General features: G+C 52.3%; 1 protein-coding gene across 3 annotated transcripts in view; it reads right to left on the bottom strand.

The window, feature by feature from the left end:
* Positions 1-23,319, bottom strand: part of EDAR (ectodysplasin A receptor) — a 92,214-nt gene that overhangs the window by 27,990 nt on the left and 40,905 nt on the right. For 2 of the 3 annotated variants that reach the window (XM_059134273.1, XM_059134272.1), the window contains exons 2-4: positions 3,749-3,817; positions 2,901-3,023; positions 1,944-2,125 (exon numbers count right to left, since the gene is read on the bottom strand). In XM_059134273.1, the coding sequence (XP_058990256.1) occupies positions 1,944-2,125; positions 2,901-3,023; positions 3,749-3,799 (356 nt within the window). In that variant the 5' untranslated portion in view covers positions 3,800-3,817. The remainder of the gene's footprint in view (positions 1-1,943; positions 2,126-2,900; positions 3,024-3,748; positions 3,818-23,319) is intronic. The other variant, XM_059134274.1, reaches the window with a different exon arrangement.

Genomic DNA, 23,319 nt, shown 5'->3' with positions numbered 1-23,319 from the left:
GGTTGTCACACAGATATCTGGAAATGCAGGCCTGTAGCTCTGGAGGAAGCTCTGAACTGAAGATCGAACACTGGAGAAGGTAGGGGTGGGGGATGGTCACCAGCAGAAAGAAGCCATGGGAATCAATGCTTCTCTGTAACAAATCTGAACTAAGATTTGTAAGATCTCATTTTAAAGAGTTATTCACTTTCAATCTATTCTTAGGTTGGTGGGTCTTTCTGCCTTCTTCGTATTTCTTTTTTCTTACAGACTAATGCCTCGTGTTCTTATTTGAATATATCCTTCTTACATTCTTTCTTTTCTTAATTCAGTACAGTGATCTGGAAAGATATGGTGCACAAAATGGGTTTTTTCAAAGTATAGTGTGCTATTCAAAATGCCACTACTACCATGACCACCACCACTTCTATTATCACCACTGCCATCATCACCACCACTGCCTCCATCATCAGCACCTCCATCATTACTACTACTGCTTCCATCATCACCACCACCACCTCCATCATCAGCACCATTTCTTCCCTCGTCACCATCACTGCCTCCATCATCAGCACCTCTATCATTACCACAACCACCTCCATCATCAGCACCATCACCTCCATCATCACCACTGCTGCCTCCATGTCACCACATCACCTCCATCATCGCCACCACTGCCTCCATCGTCAGTACCTCTATCATCACCATCACCACCTTGATCATCACCACCACTGCCTCCATCGTCACCACCACCACCCCCATCATCACTACCATCACCTCCATCATCACCACCATCACCTCCATCATCGGCACCTCTATCATCACTATCACCACCTCCATCATCACCACCTCCATCATCACCATCACCACTTCCATCATCAACACCTCCACTGTTTCCATCATCACCAGTCTCCAACACCACCATCACCTCCATCACCACTATCACCACCTCCATCATCATCACCACTGCCTCCATCATCAGCACCTCTATTATCACATCACCACCTTGATCATCACCACCACTGCCTCCATCGTTTCCACCATCACCTCCATCACCCCCACCGCTACCTCCATCATCACTACCTCTATTATCATCACCACCTCCATCATCAACACCTCCACTGCTTCCATCATCACCATTGTCTCCAGCACCACCACGACCTCTATCACCACCATCACTACCTTCATCATTGATACCACCACCACCACCTCTACCACATCTACCACCTCTACTACCACACTGTAGCCTTTGCCACGGTTTTTTCTGTAGCCCTTGCAAGCACTGCGCTGTGCGGCCACTAGAGGGAGGCAGCAGCAAGAAGAGCCGAGGCTTGGTAGATCCTTGGTGTCAAGCTTGTGCTTCCCTCTTCCAGGCGTAACTTGGTAATGTGTCCCGCCTGTCAGAAGGAAGAGTTTATCTTTCTTTCAAGCTAGCTACATTTTCATTTTCCTTTTTTTTTGAGAAAACTTTTGATACATAACAGAATTGTGGTGGAATTATAGCTACCAAACAATTCACATATTCCTATTAATAGCTTTTACCCTCAGATTTTTCCAGAATACCAAAAAACACTGGATTTATACAGTGTATTATACAGTTTATTAATTTTCTTTTCTTCAAAGCATTCCACATGTGTTATCTTAAGGTATTTAACATATTTGTTTGATTTGGGTTGTTGGGAAGATCTTATTGTGATTCTGACTAACATCCACTTATGAGACATGGAAGCTGAGCCTGGGTGGGCTGCCCATCCTCTAGGTGGCGGGACTGGCCATCCCAGACCCCATGCTTCCTGACTCCAGACAGGTGCCTCTCCCTATGGACCCGCCCCCTGTAGAGCCAGTGGGAGTGATACTACACTGTGGTCAGAGGTGTTCATATTCCCTGGGGCCTCGCCAATGGGACATTCGGGCCTTTCTGCAGGACGCATCCTGGGAGGAGGCCTAGCAGTGGCCATGCTTACCCAGGGAGACACGGCCCGCACTCAGCATCATTCTCCATGTCCCCCGGCGTCAGCACGGTGGCCCGGAAGAATCCCTCACAGTCCTTGTGGCGCCTGCATATTTGGTAGCCTCCTTTGGAGAACTTCTCTGCTGGGCAGGGGACGCAGCCATAGTCCTCATCTTTGGTGCCGTAGCCGCAGGACTGGCCAAGGAACAGGACAGGGGAAGACAGGTGAGTATGCCAGCCACACTTGCTGTGACTGGACCTATGGTCTTTGGGGTCACTGGCATACCAGGCACGCCGGGCACACTGGTTGCTTCCAGAAGCTTCTCTTGCTGGGCTTTGGTTTCCTGACCTGTCCTAACTGCAAGCCCCCCATGCTCCAACTCTGAGCTCCTTTCCCCAGTGCTCCTGGGCTTCAGATGTTGCTGCGCTTCCCGGGGTCCCTGAATAGATTCAGGCCAGGTTTGCCCTGCCAGTGACACAGCCCATGGCTTCTGACATTCTCAGCTCTCCATGACAACCTTGAATGCTGAAGATGGGGGCCTTTCTCTAGGTTGAACACCAAGCTGAGCCTCTCCCACAGGAGAGGGAGACGCCGCGCTCAGGAGTCAGTGTGCCGCTACTGCGGGACATCAGTCATGCCTCCTTTTCAGACGCCCTGAAACCCATCTGATCCAGGTACAATAGGCAAGTGATTGTCCTCTAAAATAAATGGACACAGCTCCTGAGAAATCTGTCACAATGGCCAGCTTTCTCTGTCACTCTGTCACTCTGTGTCTCTTGCGCGTCAGGGATGCGCCATTCCTGGGCTCACTACTGCTCAAACCCTTTAACCGGGATGCCTGAGGCCCATAGTCAACCAGCCTGATTTAGCTTGGGGACCACACATAGAGCCATACACACGCGCCAGTGACATCCGCCATGTGATGGAGGACAGCTGCCCGGGCCCCAGGGTGGCTGGCAGGGGCCTTACCAGGTAGGGCTCCTCCCCTGGGCCACACTGCGGACACTCATGGCACAGCCCCGTGGTCTGGTTGTAGTACTCGTTCTCGCCGCAGTTGGAGTACTCTGCTTTGGCCGAGCACAGCAGTGACACCTGCCATGAGAAAGGGTGTCTTTCCGGCCTCTGTGCCTCCTTGGAGACACGCACGCTTCCTCAGGGGAGCACCCTGAGCAGGTACTGCAGGGGAAGGAGCCTGGGTGGGGTCCCCTGGGGCTCGGGTCCCTCTAACAGCAGCCACTACACTGGGCAGGCTACCCTGCTTCCTGCCAGCTGGCCTCACTGCGGGTTCCCCTCACCCTGCCATCAAAACTCCATCTCATCTTCAAGGCCTGTTCCAAACTCCTTTCACCCACAAACTCTTGCTTCCACCCTCCCCAAGGTCATGGAGGAGGCGGCCCTCTTCCCAGACCCTCTGGAACAGTGGATTTCTGTCACATGCAGCCCCTTCTCTGCAAGAAGCCTGGGTCCCTCCTGGCGGTAGAGCCACAGGCGTGGTGCTCACTAACAGGCGTTGGGTTCCGTATGCTGCAACACAAAGAAGCATTTAAGGACCTTTCACTACGTGGAACCCTAGAAAGGGAGCGACCAAGCAGTCTAATCTGAAGGGGGTCTTGCTCAGGGTTCTGTACGCTCAGCAGAGCGCAGTGAAGGGGCTGCTAGCAGGTTCCATCGCACTGCACAGCTGGGCAGACTGGCACAGAAGAGGCCGAGAAACCGGCCTCCAGTAGGCTGGCAGGCCGAGGAGCTCCCCAACCCCCCCCCCAACCCGGGCCTCCTCCGGGTTGCTGTGGGTGCTCACAGCGGGAGGGTGCACTTACCACCAGCATGGGGAGCCACGGCACACGCTTGCAGCCTCCCACGTAGGCCATCTGCTCCCACTGCTTTGCCTGTAAGACACACTTCATAGCACCCAGGGGCCTCCATGGCCTGGCTACAGCCTAGCCCCCATCCTCAGTCCGGTGGCCGCCACCATGTCCCACCGGGGATGAGGGGTCTCCCCAAAAGTGGGGCAGGAAGCAAATACAACATAAAAGCAAAGGTGGATTTTAAGCTGAGGCCAGGCCCCTTGGGCTGACTTCATCAGTGGCCCTGACAAGATCACACCCATCCCAGGGAGAAAAGACCAGAGAGCATGGAGGGCCCATCATGGAAGACAGGGCAGTGACCAAATGTTCACCCACGCACCGAGTCTGAAGAAGCCTGGTCTTACACGGAGCGTAAAGGTGGGGGTCCCAGCAGGCCCCAGTCCTCCTGCTCCGGGGGACGGTGCCAGGACTCAGAGTCTGGCCTGGCCCCATTGCACTCCACTGCCAGCCCTGCTTCCAGGTTCTTCCTCTCTCTGTTGAGAAGAGGCTGTAGTCAAAGTGGTTAAGAGTGCACGAGTCCGACCAATTAATTTTATAGCCAAGACAATGGAAGACCATTGGGTGTAGTGACCTGTCTAAGGCCACACAGCCACTTAGGGACAGAGGGTGATTATGGCCCAGGTGTTCAGGTGCTTGATTTGAAGGAGGAGGTATTGTTTTTCACCTCTCCATCGTGAGGATGGGAGGCCTATGTTTCTAACCAAAAGCAGTCTTACCTGGGAGCCTGCCTGTACAAAGACAAGAGATGGGCTCATGGAAGGGCTTACGTCCGTCAGTGGCCACTGCTGATTCACTGCTGTCTTGCTTTGACAATTTCAGACAAAACAGCATGCCCTCTTCTAATGGCTGGGTTGTGTGAGGAAACTTCCAGAATAAACTATGGACTCAGACAGGAGTCAGACTTCCCAAGAACATTTACCCTCTAAGCCCTCTATCTGGGTGAGCCGTGTCTGCTCATGGAAACTCTTAATTCCCAAATCCACACAAAAAAGACTGTGGAGGAGGGCGCCTGGGTGGCTCAGTGGATTAAGCCGCTGCCTTCGGCTCAGGTCATGATCTCAGGATCCTGGGATCGAGTCCCGCATCGGGCTCTCTGCTCAGCAGGGAGCCTGCTTCCCTCTATCTCCCTCTCTGCCTGCCTCTCCATCTGCTTGTGATCTCTCTCTGTCAAATAAATAAATAAAATCTTAAAAAAAAAAAAAAAAAAAAAAAAGACTGTGGAGGATAGTTCAAAGCAGGAGACCTGACGAATGGGGAAATTCACTCTTGTTTCTGGAGAAAAGTCCTGACCTTTGTTCTTCAATACAGTATCTTTTTTTTTTTTTTTTTTAAAGCATTTTATTTATTTATTTATTTTAATTTATGAAAGGCATAGAGAGAGAAGGGGCAGAGGGAGAGAATATCCAAGCAGATTCCTGTGAAATGTGGAGACTCAGGGCTCCTTCCCATAAGCCATGAGACCATGACCTGAGCTGAATCCAAGAATCACACCCTTAACCTGACTGAGCCATCCAGGCCTCCTCCCTTGGAGTGATATCCACTGAATTTTCAACGAAGATTTTTTTGGCAGGGGTGAAACAGAGTTGGGGTGACTACGGACCGAGGAGGGTTATGGGGAAGTCTCCCTTTCCATAAGGTTCTTAGCTTCAGAATGATGTACAAGCGAATGGGTGAACTTTGTGATCAGAAAAAAAAGGTAGTAAAGACATTTCGCTTTGGGAGGAAGCATCTGATTGCTCTGAGAACAGGCAGAGAAGGATGTCCGGAGCCTGATTCCGGAGACAGAGGACCTACTGGAGACACTGGGGAATGGGCAGTGCCCTGGGGGCCTGGATCTTTCCCCTGCTTACCTTGAAGATGTTCTCACCAGTGAGAGTAACATCAGGGGGCCTTTGGAAGGGTTAGGTTTCCAATAACTCTTGAAGAGATACAAAAGCTGCTTTTTCTCCCCTGCTAGCATGCTTGCTATTTTGCAATTCAGTGCTACATTTACGTTTGAAACACACTAAATGGACTGAGGCAAGATTAAAGCACCCAGCCACCCCAGCGGTGAACTTCTGGGTGTTTTCCTTCTAGCAATGGAGCAAGCTGGGGCAGGCAGGGAGGGAGGAAGAGGGAGGCCTGACCTGCAGTCCCGCCAGGGGGAAGGGAACCTTACAAATAAAAGAACCTGCTCTCTGCCCAACTGACAGCCTGGCCCTTGTTTCGGAATGGGGGGTAGCAGAAAGGAGTGCAGGCAGTGGGGCCAGAAGCCCTCCCCAGGAGAGCTGCAGCCCTGGAGGCCTTCCAAGAACAATACTAAGGGTTTCTAATTTAATTGACTTCTAATTATAGCTGAGTCTGGGAGGGCTTCCCTGTAAACATAGAGAAAGGGCTGGGCTGGGTGCACCTCAGTGTCAACCTGGAGCATTTATTGAGAGGCTCGTTAAGGAGGTTTCCAGGTGAACCCAAGAAGACAGGAAAGAAAAAAAAATACACAAGGGGAAACGAAGTCTGTGGGGTCCGGTGCATTTCTGGCGTGTCTACCAGGTCTCCAAGAAGGTGATTGGGCTGGGGGAGGAAAGTGGGGGAGGCCTCTGGTTAGGGTTTCATTTCCAAGGCCTGACTTCACCTGGAGATGCAGCTCTGCCCTCGGGAGCCAGCCTGGCCTGGGAGCAGGGGGGCCCAAGCTGCTCCCAGAATTCACCTCTTGCTTGTCTTTCCTTGGGGGATTCCCAGTGCCCCGAGGAGGGCAGTATCTTAGCCTGCGGGCTGTCAGAGGTACCAACGGAAGTAGCTGAGCGTAGACTCCCACAGTGATGGAGACACGCAGGTGGCAGGGAGACAAGACTCTGGCTTCCCCGCACAGCTGTCCAGCTGCCGGGCGCCCTGTTCAGGGGGCTGCAGGGGAGTCCACCACCGCCCCCCCAGTCTGGGAAGGACACTTGCCTTGTCTCATGGCCAAGTCTTTGCAGCCTCATGCCTGTGGCCATTTTTGTGACAGCACAGAGACCCGGGACCAGGTGAGCCGTTTGCAGGAAAGCGTGGCCCACCCGGCCCTTGTTCACGGCTTCCCCTGCCTCCCACAGATTGTACCATTCCTTCCTCAGTACTATTTCCTCCTAGAACAACAACACAACCATGAAAACGACAGCTGGTGACTGTGGACCTCTGACTCCTGACCAGGCACCACTCTGGCTTAATCCTCACCACACCCCCACCTTCACCGCATGAGCTCTCAATCAGGGTCAGGGGAGAACAGGCTGGAACTGTGGGCCCACGTGGAGGGACGAGTGCTGCTGGGATTACTGGCATGTTTCGTTTCCTCTCCCTCTGGGACCTCAGCCTGCAGCCTCAGACCTGCCGCTAACCAAAGAGGACAAAAAAAGGGTGGTGATTCAGAGCAAGGGCTGAATGCTCTGTAGCCACTCAGTGCCTCAGTTATATAGAACTTATTCATGAAATGGGCATAAGACGAATGCCTACCTCATGTGGGAGAGGAAGGCAGGCCTGACTATTCCTGAGCTTGAACTTGGCCTCTCTTGCTGTGACTACCACCTCAGCTCCAGCTGGACATTTACCGCACAGGTCTTTCCTATAACATCCTCACTTTGTGGCAAGACTTGGGCTGACACCAAGGAGGCTGACTCTGGAGACCCGGGGCTGGGACGAGTGCGGTTGGGCACCTGGTTCGAAGTGCTCCAGGGAGAGCTTGGGGCTTAACACAAAACCAGAAGGTTCCGGGTAGTTGGCAGAGGTGCGGGCCTCAGGAAGCTTATGGTCTGTTAACCTGGAGGGTTGGATGCAGCTGAGACATCAACTCTGAGGTGCCATTCTCATAGCATTCCAAACTACAGAGCCTTTCCGATCGGGGCCAATTCTGGGCTGTAGGTGGAGGACTCACACAATGAGGCCCACCTCCTGGCCTCCAGGTGACTGGGGAGTGAGGGGGCCAGACGGTCACCCATAGCTTCAGGCCTGGAAGTCCAAGAAGCTCGGGGGCAGCCTGTGGTATGCAGGACAGGAAGGGCCTGATTTGTCCTGTTGGGCTATTTCAGCGATAGATCCTCACCTGTGGCCATTTCAGACTCTGACTGAAGTTACCCACAGAGGCCACTGACTAGGAAGAAGCTATGGTGGGCAGGTGGCCTGCTCCTTTGGAAGCACCTGACCCATTCTTGGGGAGATCAGGGCAGCCAAAGTCTCACAAAGGTCTTGAAGGGCAGGTAAGAGTTTTCATGGAAAGAGGTAGGAAAAAGGTCTCCCAGAAAGTAGGAGGAAGGGGCCCCACGTGGCTGGAGGCAAAGCCACGGCTGGACCAGAGGGGTAAGCATAAGGTCAGAGGAAGTCCAGGGGCTGTCATGGGCCTTGTGCACAGGCTGGGCAAGGCAGTGACAGAGTGGCAAGCTTACCTTCCCACTGCAGTGCCAGAAGGAGCCAGTCTGGCAAGAAGTATGTGTCACAGTGCCACCCAACATACATAGACACACACACACACACACACACACACACACACACACGTATCACTAAGTCACGTGAAACAACGGTATCCTTAGTGCACACTGTTGGGTCGGCGGGCTCCGGGAGTGCAGGAGAAACAACAGAAATGACCGCTGGGGCCACCATCTTCCAGCACCCTACCTGCCCCCTTCCTTAACCCTTGACTCTCCCGCCAAAAGGATGTATGCCCAGGTCACATCTCCATAGGTAACCCGATACCTATGCAGGAAACAGAAGTATCAGGACCCCCTACCCCATATCCTCCGATCACCAAATACCCTACCTATATGGATGTGAGCCCAAGCCCTGCCTTCGCCCCCCACGAACTCCCTCCCAGTGCGACTTCCCCGCTCCCCTTTTTGGAGTTGAGGAACCTCGCCCGAGGGTGCCCACTTCCTCCTGCTCGACTTTCCTGGCTCCCCTTCTCCTGAGCCCTGAAACTTCGCCGGAGAGTGCTTTTAATAAATCTTGCCTTGTGCCTACCTCGCCTGGTGTCGTGTTTATCTCGCCTATAAAACCTTACACACACAGAGGACTATGATCTAGTCCATCCTGTTGTTCTCCTTCCACGGGAACAACAGCGGTAGCGGCAGCCCACGAAAATGACTGGGGAAACCACCACGTGTGATCCGAAAACCACTGGTCTAGATGAAGACAAGGCAGGAGGGAGGAAGCCTGCAAGGAGCGGATAGTGTCCGGATCAGGGCAGCCAGAGGGTGGAAAGGAGGGCGTGGAGGGTCCAGGACTTAAAAAAAGAGACAGATTGTCAGAGGGGACAGAGCATCGAGGCTGGCCCACACCTCTGCTCAGCTCCTGGGTGCGCAGGAGGTGTGTGAGGCTCCTACTGAACAAAAATGGGGGCAGACGGGAGGTGTTACAAATGTGAACACATTGAAAAGCCTGGAGGGCCTCCAAGAGGTGGCAGCCTCTGGCAGCTCACATATAAGTTGAGCTTGGGAGAAAGATCTGAGCAAGGGAGAGTTTATATGGCTGTCACAGTGTCAGTTTTAATAGGCTGTCCCACGCTGTCATGTGGCCAAGGACCTGTTCATGAGAAAAGGCCCTGGTCTGGGCCTTGGGGAGGGTGGAGAGCGAAACAGAGGAGCCCCCGTCCTCGGGAGCCTTCTTTTCTCTGGATAGAAAAGCTCCAGGCTGGAGACCACTGATCACTCCCTCCACTCCAGGAGCCTTTCTGGAACTCCGGAGAAAGCCCAGGTTCCCACAGATGAGGAGGCATAACCCTCTGCGCCTATGGAGAGGGAAACCAGGGACGAACAGACACCGCAGCTGGCAAAACGATATGAATGCTTGCAACTTTCAGGAAGTTGGAAATGATTTCAAGATAAAAAGGAAAGAAAGGATGCCACATGCCAGCACCTAGCTTCACCTCGACTAAAGAAAAGTCTTGATTGTTTGGAGATAAATTGCTCCATGGCCAGTCTTCCAGAGAAGACAAGAAATGAGGCCTGTGCCTGTAGTTGCATGTGAAGCAGGATGTTGTGAAGAGAGAGGCCGTGGGGACTCGAGGGGCTGCAGGCTCCCTGGGAGTTCCTCACTGGCCCCTGCAGCCCAAGAACCCCGGTGCTGGATCCCCATCTGGGCAGAGGGTGCAGGAGTTGTACAAGCCGGACGGTGCCGACCTGCTGCCTAGGGCCTCTCCAGTAGCACACCCTGTGCTCACTCACTCCCTGAGGCCAGGGGTGCTTGCTGGTGGTGTCAGCACACAGCATCCACCGTCCTCCTCGCTAACACCTCCTGAGGGCTAGGTACCTCCCGGACAGTAGGCTGGGCACTTTAGCCTGTATTAGCCACCTAATCCCCACCGCTGCGGAGCCAGTAGGAACTTCTATAACTCCGTTTGCTCAGCCAGAAACCAAGGCGCAGAGAGGCTGTGTAACTTGTCCAAGGTTGCACAGCAGTGGGGCAGAGCCAGGATTTGAACCCGCATAGTCTGTCCCCACAACCTGCTCCCACTGCTTGCTACTGCCCCCCCTGGATGTAAGCAAACACAGTCCAGGCTACCCGTGATGTAGACAAATATCTTTTTATTCTATAAAGATTTTATTTATTTATTTGACAGAGAGAGAGATCACAAGTAGGCAGAGGCAGGCAGAGAGAGAAGGAAGCAGGCTCCCCACTGAGTGGAGAGCCAGATGTGGGGCTTGATCCCAGGAACTTGAGATCATGACCTGAGCTGAAGGCAGAGGTTTAACCCACTGAGCCACCCAAGTCCCCCAAATATCTTTTTATTCTAAGGGAATGACAAGGTCCACAAGACTGTGGGCTCCCCTGGGGGCCGGTCTCAGGTTTTGTTTTCTTGGTCTCTTGGTAGTCCTATGACCCCAAGGGGCAGCACACGTTCTCCTCCATGAAAATGGGGAAATTTGGCTCCCTTTCCAACTGAGGGATTGCTATGAGGAATGCAGGAGACCCCAAGTGTGGCAGGGCTTAATGACTTGGAAACACCACTAAGGGAAAAGCTGATGATGTTCTTAGCATTGACTGTTGTGTGGCTGCATCTCAGACTGTGGGAGGGGATTTGACCTTCTCAGGTCTGAGTTACTGAGGGCAAGGCTGGGAGTTACTGCCCTCTGCACAAGTGGCTTAGAAAGAACAAGAATGACTTTTTCTTTCACAGCATTCGGCAGTTTCACTCTCTCCCACACTGGCTCCTAGAAGGGTCCTTAGGCAGTTGGTTCCCGTGTTCCAAGGGCAGCAGGTCAGGAGGGTTATGTGGGTGGTCTTTTCAGGAGAGGACATCCTACCTTTCTTTCTCAGAAGCTCCCTGTGGTATTCCTGCCCATTGGTAAGGCCACATGGCTAGCAGAAGGATTCTGCGTGCTTGTGTGGAAGGATTATGGGCACCTGTCTTGCCTTGGGGACTGGATAACCGGCAGGACATGTGAGGTATGGGGAAACACGGTCTTTGAAAGCCTTCAGGGGTGGAAGAGGCTGCCCATGGACCTCAGGCCATGGCCATCTCACCCTTGGACATGAGCTGAGTGGAAATGGCTTTCCCTTCACACAGCCACATGCAGACTAGACCTTTCCTCTGAGTCTCAAGCTGAACTGGATAGTCAGGTAAGGCAGAAATAAGGTAAAATATACCAAAAATCGTATCCATCCAGCCTTGCTGCCTCCCCCCCCGGGGGGGGGCAGTCTCTGGAGCCACAGGAGCTGCATCACCTGGGAGCTGGGTGGAAATGCCATCTCAGGCCCCTGGAGGACCTGCTGCTTCAGGATCTGCTTTCCAGCCTCATCTAGGGGAGTGGGAGGGTAGGGGGGTGGGGAGGTGAGGGTGGGAGTGGGGGTGGGTCTGTATGCACCTGAAAGCTTGAGGAGTGCAGCTCTAAGGACCTCCACTAACTTTTTACTCAGTCCTTGTTTGATTTGTCCTTGCAGACCCAGGCAAGGGCTTCTTCTGGGTTTCTCTCTCCTTCAATTCTGATGTTTTCCCAAGGAACAAATGCTGTCTTTGGTCTCACCCAACCCTGTACTATGCACTAGACATGGGGACTCACTTGTGTGCTTTCTTAGTCATATTCATTTATTGTTTATGCAACAACAGCTGTGAGCTGCTCCTGTGTGACAGACACCCTGGGGACTGTGACAGACAGATAAGGGCTGTGGCCCAGGACATCTTTGTCTGCCCAGGAGACAGACATAGGATACACAATTACATATAGAATGTCAGGCCACTTCTTACATTTCTTAGGGCCACTCTATCAGTTCATTCAGGGCTATAATGGGGTTCAGGGTGGGCCACCCCCACATATGCCACGTCGACATATTATTTTGAATTTAAGTCACTCAAGGAACAGCTGGTACAAGAAGGGCACTTTGACCCTCCTTTGTGCCCCTGAAAGCAGAGGCAAAGCTTCCCAGTGAAAGGTGCCCTCCCTGCACAGGTGGAGACATCCTTATTGCCAGAGGTGGGAATTCAGGGCCCAGAAGGCAGAATAAACAAATCCTTTACTTGTTTACCAGCCCAAGTCCAAAACTTCCTTGTCTTGTCCATTCCTCCCTCATTTACATTTCCGTCTAAAAGGTAGAAACTTGCTTGCTTTGGCCACTTGAGTCTCCTGTTTTTATGGGCTCCTATAGGTACAAAATTAAATTTATTTTCCCCCTGTTCGTCTGTCTTTTGTCAACTTAATGATCAGACCAGCCAAAGAACCGAGAAAGGAGGAGAGTAAAAATTCTCCTCCCCTACAGCAGTTTGCCCTTGGGATGACCTTCACCTTCAGAAGGCTAACTCTGCCTCAGCAGACACTTGTCATCACAGCTACCTTCAGGTCGCTGGTAGGCACCATGGCAGAATATGGCCATGCTCCATATTAGCTATCACCTTTGGAACAGACAGTCACGGCTGGGGCCAACAGACAGTTGAGTCTCATGGCTTCACCTTTTTTTTTTTTTAAAGATTTTATTTATTTATTTGACAGAGAGAGATTACAAGTAGGCAGAGAGGCAGGCAGAGAGAGAGGAAGAAGCAGGCTCCCCGCTGAGCAGAGAGCCTGATGCGGGACTCGATCCCAGGACCCTGAGATCATGACCTGAGCTGAAGGCAGCAGCTTAACCCACTGAGCCACCCAGGCGCCCATGGCTTCACCTTCTTGATCCAGTAGGGCCAGCCTGGAATGTGAAGATGTTCTTTCTTTCCAAAAGGCTGCTTCTCTCCTGGGAAGGTGGTATAAACCACACAGTCACACCTTAGGCACTGCCCACCCTGAATCCTTGGGAGGGGGCAGAGGCCATGGGGCTGGGGAAGCCTTTGCATGAATGAGGGCTTCCAAGTTACCTTTTGAAGCATGAGGGTCATGTTTTGGGCCACTTCCTTCCCTCCCATGGGCTCACCTACCAGAGAATTCTCAGAAGGTGGTGCTAGCGGATTATGCCCCCTCATCCTCATCCAGCAGCAGCAACTGGGGACAGAGGTCCCACTAGGGTCCCAGGGTGCAGTGCTGTCCTTTCGGACCACATTGCAGCATGGGGGATGGGAGACAGAGACGGCAGGGTCTGTGGCTGGCCCACCCTGGTCCTCTGCACAAGTGCTTTGTGGAGAGGCGGGGTGCTGGCAGCCGCCTGTGATCTGGGGAGGCTGTTCCCTGCTCCCTGCCCACCCAACACTACCCTCTCCTCCCTGGCCTCCCATACTCTCTCCTCCCACAGAAGGCTGCCCTGGGGGGAAGGCTGCTGGTGGCCTCCTCCCCACACATCCACAGGATTCCTTTGCTCCCCAGACTCCCCAGAAGGCCTCCACTTCCCACCAACAGAGATAGACCTTCGCTCACCCTCCAGGAGCCTGTGGAGGTCATTATCAGAGCAGCTAAAAACATTTCCATTTGATGTGATTTATTGCTCTCAGGAAGCACCCCACCTCCCGCCTCAGTTGGATAGTGCTAATTAGTGCTGGATTGTGAAGCACTTAACTCATTATCTTTCACTTCTGTTTCAGTCAGGTCTGTCTCACTGGAAGTGTCTGGAAGATGTCCTGGGACAGGCCATCCCATTGCAACAGGGGACTGGGGCCTTGCAGGCACACCGGCCCATAGGGCAGACCCCGAGCTTGCTGTCTTGAACTTTTTAGTGATTTTTAAAGGTGGGGCACCCCATTTCCATTTTGCATGGCCCTGCAAGTTCAATGGCCTCTCCTGTTCTTGGCCTCTCTGGCCCGGCAGGCAAGGCTGTCACACAGGGCCTGCTGCTGGACACCCTCCCGCCCCAGGAAAGTGCAGTCAGGGATCAGGAAGAGCACAAGAAAAGGAGCAGAGGTGCTAAAGCCTTGCCAAGGCCTACAGGCCCCTCACTGCCTCTAGGGACTCAGGAATGCAATCCCAGAGGAGCCGAGAAGGAAGGCTCAGAGAAATTCCTGCAGTGCAGTTTGTCAGGGTATCTTAGAGCTTTAAATCACACCACAAGAGGATTTTAAAGGGCAGCCTCCATTCTTTTTTTTTTTTTTTTTTTTAAGATTTTATTTACTTGAGAGAGAAAGAGCATGAGCAGCAGGGGAAGGGTTGGAGGGAGAGGGAGAAGCAGACTCCCCTCGACCCCAGGACCCTGGAATCATGATCTGAATCGAAAGCAGACGCTAAACCCATTGAGCCTCCCAGGCGTCCCAAGGCCAGTCTCCATGCTTGACCACTGCAGTGAGAAGCTTCTATCCAGAGCTCCTTGGTAGAAGTTTCAGGATCATGGCAGGTTAACTGAGCTTTAACAACATCTCTGGGGTAGGGACAGTGTCCATGCATTGTCTCAAGGATATAATTCCGATTGAAAATATAAACACATCATATATGTGTATATACATGTACATGTACATACGTATCCATACATGTGTGTATATACATAACAATATTTTTACTAAGATCAAAGATCTTTCCATGTCTGTTGGAGGCACTGTGCTCTGGTGCCAGCCAGCTGCACCCACTAGAATTTACTCTTGGGATAATTCTAGGGCTCCAGCTCTTGCCTCTCGTGTCAGCCTGTGGGATCTTGGAGTGGGGCCGTTGGGGGCTTTCATCATAAGATGATCATTTCATGCCTTTTGTACTCTAAAAAGATTAATAGGGCACAGGGTTGATGGGTTCTCAAGGAGAAGCAGGACGAGTTACCCTGTTTTCCCCAGAGTTCTGGGGGCAGGTGGGGTGATACACAGGGAGGGCAGGACGAGAGTGGAAAGGGGCAAGGGGCCGGCTGAGCAGCCACTGGGCAGGAAGGCCAGAGGAAGTCTACCTACTCTGCTGGCAAGCCACAGACAGGGCCCCCCCACAGAAGACCCGGCAGCTGGGATAACCCGCTGGGCTAAACCCCTTGGGAGGCGCTTTCCCACAGGATATTGGCAAAGGCTCTGGTGCTCTGAGCTGAAGGTTGAAAATGAGAGCCCCTACGTTTTATTCTTCAGTTTTAATCAAAATAATACTCAGAAAATAGACACTCTTGCACAGATAGGATGGATGTAATACACGAAACATTTTTTATTTTGGACTACTTTTAGCTTTTCCCTTTGAAGGATCACTACTAATACAAATAAGCAAGTCAAACTATTTCAGATTCTATGGGGATCATTAGCTCTTCAGCAGCAGAATCCGGGAAGGCAGCAAAGAGCAAGGAAAACCAGCATTTCAGGCATTTCTGTTCACATCACATCTTTCTGTGTGACTCACCCGTTCCTGTCAGTTTTCATTTTCCTACAGAAAAACCAGCGCTGATGGTAATTGTTTATGAAGTACTCTAGACAGCCATGGCACGAGAACGCTCCCTAAACACCAAAATTATTATTGTTGTTTGTCAGACAAGGCCCCGGCTTCTCTGAATACTAATTACATCATTCAGCAGGTGCATCTGCGTTTGTGCAGGGAGAGCTGGGGCTGGAGCCCAAAGAGGAGGGGGGCTCTCTCCTGCATTTGGGACAGGATGTGGTGCCTGGATGCTTCCACAGTCCTGATGGCTCGCTCATGAAGATAATGTGGCCAGCAAATATCCATCGGGAAAGTTCAGAGGGAGAGCAATTATCCTTACCCGGAGCTCCTGCTGTAAAGATATGTGCTCACAATTTCATTTCTATTTCATTTTGTGCCTCAGAGCTGAACGGATATTGTAGAAGAGATAAAGCCAGGTGAAGCTTTAAAAGAGTGCCTCTTTTATTGCCTTATCAAAATCAGCAAAAGGCATTTTGAGGGTGAAATCAAGGAGGTTATTGTAACTCCAGTCCATTGCTTTAAATGACACAACCAAGATTTTCTAGGGCTCTTATATAAATGTATAAATAAAATTTTGCTGGGACGTAATAACAGCCACTCTCCAGCACCTCAATAGGCATGCCATCCATTCTTCCATCTGTCCATCTGTCCTTCCATCCGTCCATCCATCCATCCATCTCCCCGTCCTTCTGTACATGCAATAGTTATTGGACACCTACTCCAGACCAGGCTGAACAAACAAACTAGCATAGTCCCCATGCCAAGGGTGCCACATGAAGGAGGCACAGTGGGGTGGACACGGGTGGAGGTGAGGGATGGGGGCAGCGGGAGCAGTGGGGGAGTCAGGAAGCCTGCATAGACCGGGAAAGGGCTGTTGGGCCGAGGGGGTAGTCTGGCATCACAACAGCCAGGGACAGGGAAAGGAGGGAGGATGGGCGTGGCCTGAGGCCTGGGCAGGGTGTGCCCCACTGGGGCCACTGAGAGCTGCAGAGCACTCCCTCCAGGTCACCGCTCTGTCCCCTTCTCTAAGCAACAGGGAGTTGAGTTATTTCCTAACCTGAGTTCTGGAGAAATCAAGAGCTCCTTCTCCTTTTCTGGCAAGAGGTTACTATGCTCGATTCTCTCTCAGCTCAGTGGCTTTGTTTCTTTGCTCCCAGCAGCTCAGTGATATCTGGAAAGCAATCCTTTCAGGCCACCCTGTCAGTCCTGAATCCAGCCATTCTTCCTGGGCCTGGGTCCACTAGAGAACAGGACTCTGGCTGGGTTAGGGAGGTGAGGCCTGATGTGTAGACTCATCGGAAGCACCCGATTTTACCCAACAGCACAGGAAAGATGAGAACATAAAAAAAACAATCACCGGAAGACGCACTGCAAGAATCCTAAGCCATGTCAGCCAAGTAAGAGACATTAATTTGACGGTGAAGATATCCTTTAAGTAAAGGAAGTTGAAGGAGATAAACCACTTATTGGCACTGGGATCAATAGATCTTAAATTAGCTACAAAGCTGTGGCAAGCAATGAGGCAAGAAGGATCCAAAAATTGTTGCTATTATTATTTGCCCCCGAGGGGCCCTCAGACAGCCTGCTACTCTCTCAGGATGGTTATTGTGGGTAATTGAGATGGCTCCCACTTGGGTGGCAGAGGCCTGGGCAGGGGGGCCTCCCAGACGGCTGTCTGAGAGGAAAGGTGAGCTGAGGGTGTGCAGAAGGCAGGTGAAGGGCAGGCGCTCGTCAGTGCCTACACCCCGCCCCCCCGCACCCTCAATGGGCTCTATGCTTCACGCCTCTCTTTGAAGTCTGTGCCCAGAGAGACAAATGGCCCCCTGGCGCGGAGGCCTTTGCACTCTGGGCTCTCAGGAGGCCCTGAGCCTCAGACAGACGCTGGAGGTGGTCAGGGCTTCTAGTCTCTTCATTGTCTATAGCCAAAGCCCAACAGCATCGTCATGCAACATGCGTGTGGAGTGAGGCTCAGGGCGAGAGAAGGGCAGCTTCTGAGACTGTGAGCCCTATCACCGCACATGTGCAGTGTGCCACACGCTTATGGCCACCTGTGGGTGGGCACATCCAAGGGGGAACAGTTCAGCGTGACTGAAGCCATGTCTCAGAGTCCACGAGTTTCCTAAGAGCCGCTGGCTTACTGTTTTGGTTATGGGTACATACTTCTAGGTTCTTATCACTAAGACTGTGTTTTAAAAAAACAATCAGCTTTACTGACGTGTAATTAACTCACAGTAAAACCCACAGGTTTCCCGTGTGCAGGGCAGTGACTCTGAGGCCGTGAATGCCGTGTACGCCATGTAACCACCACCCAGTTGTGACACGGACGGTTCCATCGCTTCTAGAAGGTCTTGGTGCAGCCTGTTGTCATCCGCCCACCCCGCTGGGCCAGTTTTGAAAGGAAGGATTGATTCTGCTTGTTTGAGCTGTCACGGGAGTGCAGCCATGCCATGCGCATTCTCTGTATCTGGCTCCTTCCACTGAATGTAATTCCTTGCTTCCTCCAGGTGTGGGAGTCCCTAGTTTGTTCCTTTGCTGGGAAATAGTCTAGGTACTGATATACCACCATGTTTATTCATTCACTTGTCTGATTTCTTTTTGCTCAGCGTACATTTTAGAAGTCGTTTTCGGTTGTCTCCTGGACGGCGCATCTGCAGTGAGTGACCTAAATATGAGGCAATTTCCCAGCATGGATGCTCCAGGGCTTGGTCTAAGTCTGTTCTAGATGCTCCCAGAAAAGGACTCTCAGTTGCCTCTAGTCACAGAGCCGTCTGGAAGGAACCACCCCAGAGCTTCCAAACTGCTTCTACTGACCTGCTCCCTTCGAAGGGCTCCCCTCCACCCCTTGCCCTGGCCACCCACAGCCCCACTGATGGCTGCTACAGAAAGGCAGCACGCCGGAGGTGAGGGTCCACAGATGAGACCTGCAGGCCCCTCCTGCACCAGCTTGAGTGTGGCCAAAAGCGAAGGAGAAGAAAAATGATAGCATTTGCCCAGAGCTAATTTAGTGATGCTTTCCGGTCACTTCGGAAAGATTGCTGGTGTAGTACTGAAGACAATGGCCTGTTGGCCACCATAAATAGTCATCCTCAACAACATTCTTCTATCCTGTGATGCTTTTATGGTCACACATGGAACCAGCTCAGAGAAGAAGCAAACACGGCATGTGCATGTGGTCCTCACTTCTGAGGACGCTGTGGTCCTGGGGACCTTAGAGGCTGGGAGCGTGTGTATCCAGGAAGGTGGAAGCAGGGCTACATGCTAAGTGTGGGGAAATCAGCGGGCACAACTCCAACTCTGCTGCGAGGCAAGTTCCCCCCTCGAAGGTTCCTTTCCAGCTGGAGAAAGCAGGGGCCTTTTCTGTGACCTTTGTCTGATGAAAACCCGGGGAGCGCCTGAGTGGAAGGTTTCTTCAGGCATCGTGTTTTGGGAATGGAGCCCTCAGGTCTGTTTGTTGCAGGCAGATGTCCTCTCAGCCTATTGGGAGTATTTATGGAGAGTGTACCCAGCGCCAGGCCCTGTTCATACACACACTCTTGTTTAATCCTCTGAACACTGCAAGGTAGGTCCTCACTATTCCCCGTTTAACTTGGGAGCCAACAGAGGCTCAGAGAGGTTGAGTCACTCGCCTGAGGCCACACAGACTGAGGTTGGAGAGCTGGGCACAAACCCAGACTTGCTCTACTTCCCACCATTCTGCTCATCCTGGGATCAGGGGAGCCACAGAGAGAGCCGCAGAGAGAGCAGGGAGGGGACAGGGTGAGAGGGACAAGTCAGGACAGGAGCCCAGTGTCAGTGCAACGTGAATGGAGACCCGTGAGAGCTGGACAGTCCTCCGGGAGGCACTGCCCCTGCAGCATCGTTGAGTGGGTCAGTTGTTCGGAGCGGGGCTCTGTACCCCCTCCCACAGGGGGCCTTTGAAGACTCCTGCAGCCTCCGGCTTCCAGCGATGGCTTCCCGTTATCTCCTCTCCCCTTTCAACACCGCGCCAGCACCACGGCTGCTTCACTCCCGGGCACACATGCCGTGGACTGCCCCGAGAACCTGGGAAGGCCGGCTCTAACACAACCCACGGGCAGCAACACCGACATTCTCATGTGCCTGGGCTTTGAAGTCAGAGTTTGTTTGTTTGTTCCTGAGCCCATGGATCTCTCCCTGCTCTTAGTACTGGGACCAGCTGCACCTCCCGCCTTAGTCTCCTGATGTGGAAACGGCCCAGCGCAGGTGGCATTTCCGCCGGTGGCTGACCTGGGTGCGGGGCCAGGAACTTGCTCTCGGTGCCCCTCCGAGAGGCCCTTTCGCCTGCATTGGAATCCCAGCACGAAGAAAGCAACTTGTACACTTGGATCCTTCCTGTCAAACTCAAGGTCTTGTTCTACCGGTTTGAGAGAGGATTCTTTTTTTTTTTTTTTTTTTAATGTTCTGTGTTCAAGCACAGTAACGGGCAAGCCTTGGGGAGGGCAATCTAAGGAAGGCGTCCTGTGGGTTCATCGGAGCCCCCCAGAGATGGATCTGCTCTGACAAGCCTTAGGGGGCACCAAGGAGTCCCTGGGGCGGAGACTGAAGCCCCTTCTCCATGGCTTCCTTCACTCTTCGCACGGCTAGGGTATACATGAATGTGACACAGACTGTGCTGCCACCACCTCCTCATCTTGCTCCCACCCTGCGCCTCTCTTCAAAGAGGAGGAGCTGGAGTCACCGTATCCTTTTTAGAAAGTAACTGAAGGTAGTGCGTTGCCCTCGCCCAGACAGGTAGTGACTAGTCTGGATGACCCAGGACGCACGTGAGGAGAGCCACCACAGGCTGGGGAGTGCTTGCTTTTGGAAGGATATCTTCCCAGCCTAGATTGCGGCGTGTTTTCCTTGGCTGGGGCGTGGAAGGAGAGTGGCAGGAGTCGGCCCTTGCTCTGAGTGTCCTGGCTGCTGCTGTCCGCTTTCCACGCCTGGGAGAAGGGCTAGTGGGCTCCCTTCTGCGCATGTGCATGGAGTGTGCCCCGCACTGTGCCCCAGGCCCTGTGGGACAAGGGTGACCACCAGCCAGCTCTGCAGAGCGCTATTTCCCATGAGCCATAGCCCTGTGCCCTTGACGGAGGCTAAACTCCCTGCGCCTCAGTCACCTTACGTCTCAAATGGTGGGGACACAGCACTGCCTGCCTGCCTGCTTCTCTGATGAGAGGATGAGAGTAATACTCTTATGCAGAAGTGTCCTGATGTGAAGGCTCCATGCAGGTACTTACTCAGGAGTGTGCACAAGCAAGCACCGCCCAGCTACAGAGGGGCAAGTCCTCCTCTGTTCCGTGGGAATGGTATTTTCTTCGAGAAAAGTAAAATAGACCGACCAAGCCTGAAAGATGTTGGCCATGGAGCCCACACTGTTGCCTTTAACCTGAGGCAGCTGTTATGCTCACAGTGGGTGAAGCAGGGTCTCCTGCTGGGGAGGACGACAGGCTGGCACTCACACACTCAGTAGACCTCAGTGAAGACATGCTGAGCTCAGTGCTGGGTTAGGATGGGTGCAGACTCCCACACCCCTGGGGCGCTGCCCAGAGCAGGCACTGGTCCAGATGCCACATCAGCCCATGAGGTGGTCCTGCCGGGGTTCCAACTGTGTAGATGAGGCAACTCTAGCACCGCGCACGAGTGGACCTTCCTGAAGTCACACGGTTGGGCTGAGTGGCTGAGCCAGACATCTGGCTGCAGAGGCCACACTCTTACTCCACAGACCAGGGATATGGACCAACCTTGAGGAGCTGACATCTGGGGAAGCACAGGGCCCGTGGTGGCTCTGTTTATTTATAAGTTCTGACATTTCCCCTCGTAGGAAGAAGTGAGGGTTTCCAGGATCACCATGGTATATGAATTTGGTGATTTCAAGAAATTGCACCCTGCCTTCTAAACCAGAACGTGCATGAGTGCAGTTCATAGCTTTCTGACCTGGGGAAAGCCTCAGAAGCTGTGACTGCATCCCAAGCTGCCTCACTGTCTGTGCTGAGGGGACAGGAGTCCTCATGGAGGATAAATGGCTGTGTGGCCATCAGCCAAACCAAGGCAGTGTGTGTGGCTGAGCCCCTCCCGAGCCCACTCCCCATTCTTGCTCTAGTGGAGCTCTCTGTTTATTCCAGGGGCTGATAAGGAATGTTATGCCAACGAATCCAAGTACACAACAGTTAAAGACACCTTTTATTAGGTGTTTCATTACATATTTCATTACTTTGGCAGTCTGAATGCTATTTATTCCCATGCCAACAGCCCTAAGATGATGCCAAAGGATTTGGAATTAGAATATACTGGTATTAAAATGTAAAAAAACATGTTTAAAGCCTGGAAACCTGGTAATTAGAAAGAAATATTAAATTCTTAAATAGTGAAAATGTCTCTTGAGTTTTTAGGGGAGCTAATTAGAGGTCGGGGTAGAAAGAATATAACTTGGTTTATTTGGACCACCAATGTTTTACATGTCAGCCAGCAAGAGTGCCAGGAAAAAGAATCTTGAATGATTTAAAAATAAAAATACAGCTAATAAAAATGATCTATATATATTTTAAAATGGCGTGTATCCCAAAGGGAGAAACCAAATATGGTAGACACATGCAATGGAATACTAGTTTGCCTTATAAAAGGAGGAAACGGACGTGTGCCACACAGCTGAAGGATACCACGCCAAGCTAGCCACCAAAGACCAAACACCAGGTGACTCCACTGATGTGAGGTCTCTCAAGTTGCCAGTTGGAGACAGACCGAAGGTTGCTGGGGGCTGGACCAGCGGGGATGGGGAGCTGGCGGGTCATGGGGACAGAATTTCCGGTGGGGAAGATGGAAGAGTTCCAGAGATGGATGGTGGTGATGGCTGCTTTGTAGAACTTTTGCAACCCTCCAGAGCTTTGCAAAACAGAGTTTTGGAGATGCTGGCTCAGGCCGGTGTGTGGGCCTATGAGTCTGCCTAGTTGTGAAGGTCTGTGAGGACAGTTGCTCTCCTGCATGGCCACCTGTGTCCCCTCTGAGGGCAGCAGGCCATACCCTCATGTAAGTACAGCTGTATGGGTAAGCCCCCGGGAAGAGTGAGCAGAGAGAAAGGGAAGAGAAGTGCAATCTAAAAGGCCTTGTCTGCCTGGCTTCATGGGGCAGGTAGGATGAGTATGATGTGAGAAGGTTTTAAAGTGGAGAGGGGTGGGAATAGAGAATAAAAGCAAAGGCAGGGCATCTGGGTGGCTCAGTAGGTTAAGCATCTGCCTTTGGCTCAGGGCATGATCCCAGGGTGGTATCATGGAGCCCTGCATCTGTCTCCCTGCTCACTGGAGAGCTTGCTTCTCCCTCTCCCTATGCCTGCTGCTCTGCCTACTTGTGCCCTCTCTCACCCTCTCTCTCTCTCTCTGTAAAATACAGAAATAAAAGCTTTTAAAAAATAAAAATCAAAAAGAAAGCTGAAAAGGCAGGGCAAGGAAGACTTTCCCGGAGGAGCAGAGAGCATGGGTTTGCATACAAGCTCCTATCACAGATTCTGGGCTTACTGAGCCTCAGGTCCAAGGGGAAGGAAGTGAGGGGCCGGGAGATCAGCGGGAGCTGAAGTGCATCTGAGTGCAGACCATGGGAGAGAACAGTCAGATTGCAAAGGCTACCAGCTTCACAGAATTTTTTCGTAATGTGTATGTTGACCCTCCACCCGTCCTCCCATCTGACCTCTCTTCTATCTATCTAACTCACAATCAGCCAGAATGATGTCTCCTGGCCTGTGTGTGCATTTCCTCCATTTCTCTGCATTGTTACCAGAAGCATCCACCCCCTGGGCATGAATGAGTCAGCTGTTTGGGACGACCTCCAAATGCTGTGTCTTTGAGGACACGCCAG

The sequence above is a fragment of the Mustela lutreola genome, chromosome 9, assembly GCF_030435805.1.
Source record: "Mustela lutreola isolate mMusLut2 chromosome 9, mMusLut2.pri, whole genome shotgun sequence".
Lineage (NCBI taxonomy): Eukaryota > Metazoa > Chordata > Mammalia > Carnivora > Mustelidae > Mustela > Mustela lutreola.
The sequence above is the reverse complement of the archived record's forward strand: the minus strand, read 5'-3'. Positions and strand labels throughout refer to the sequence as shown.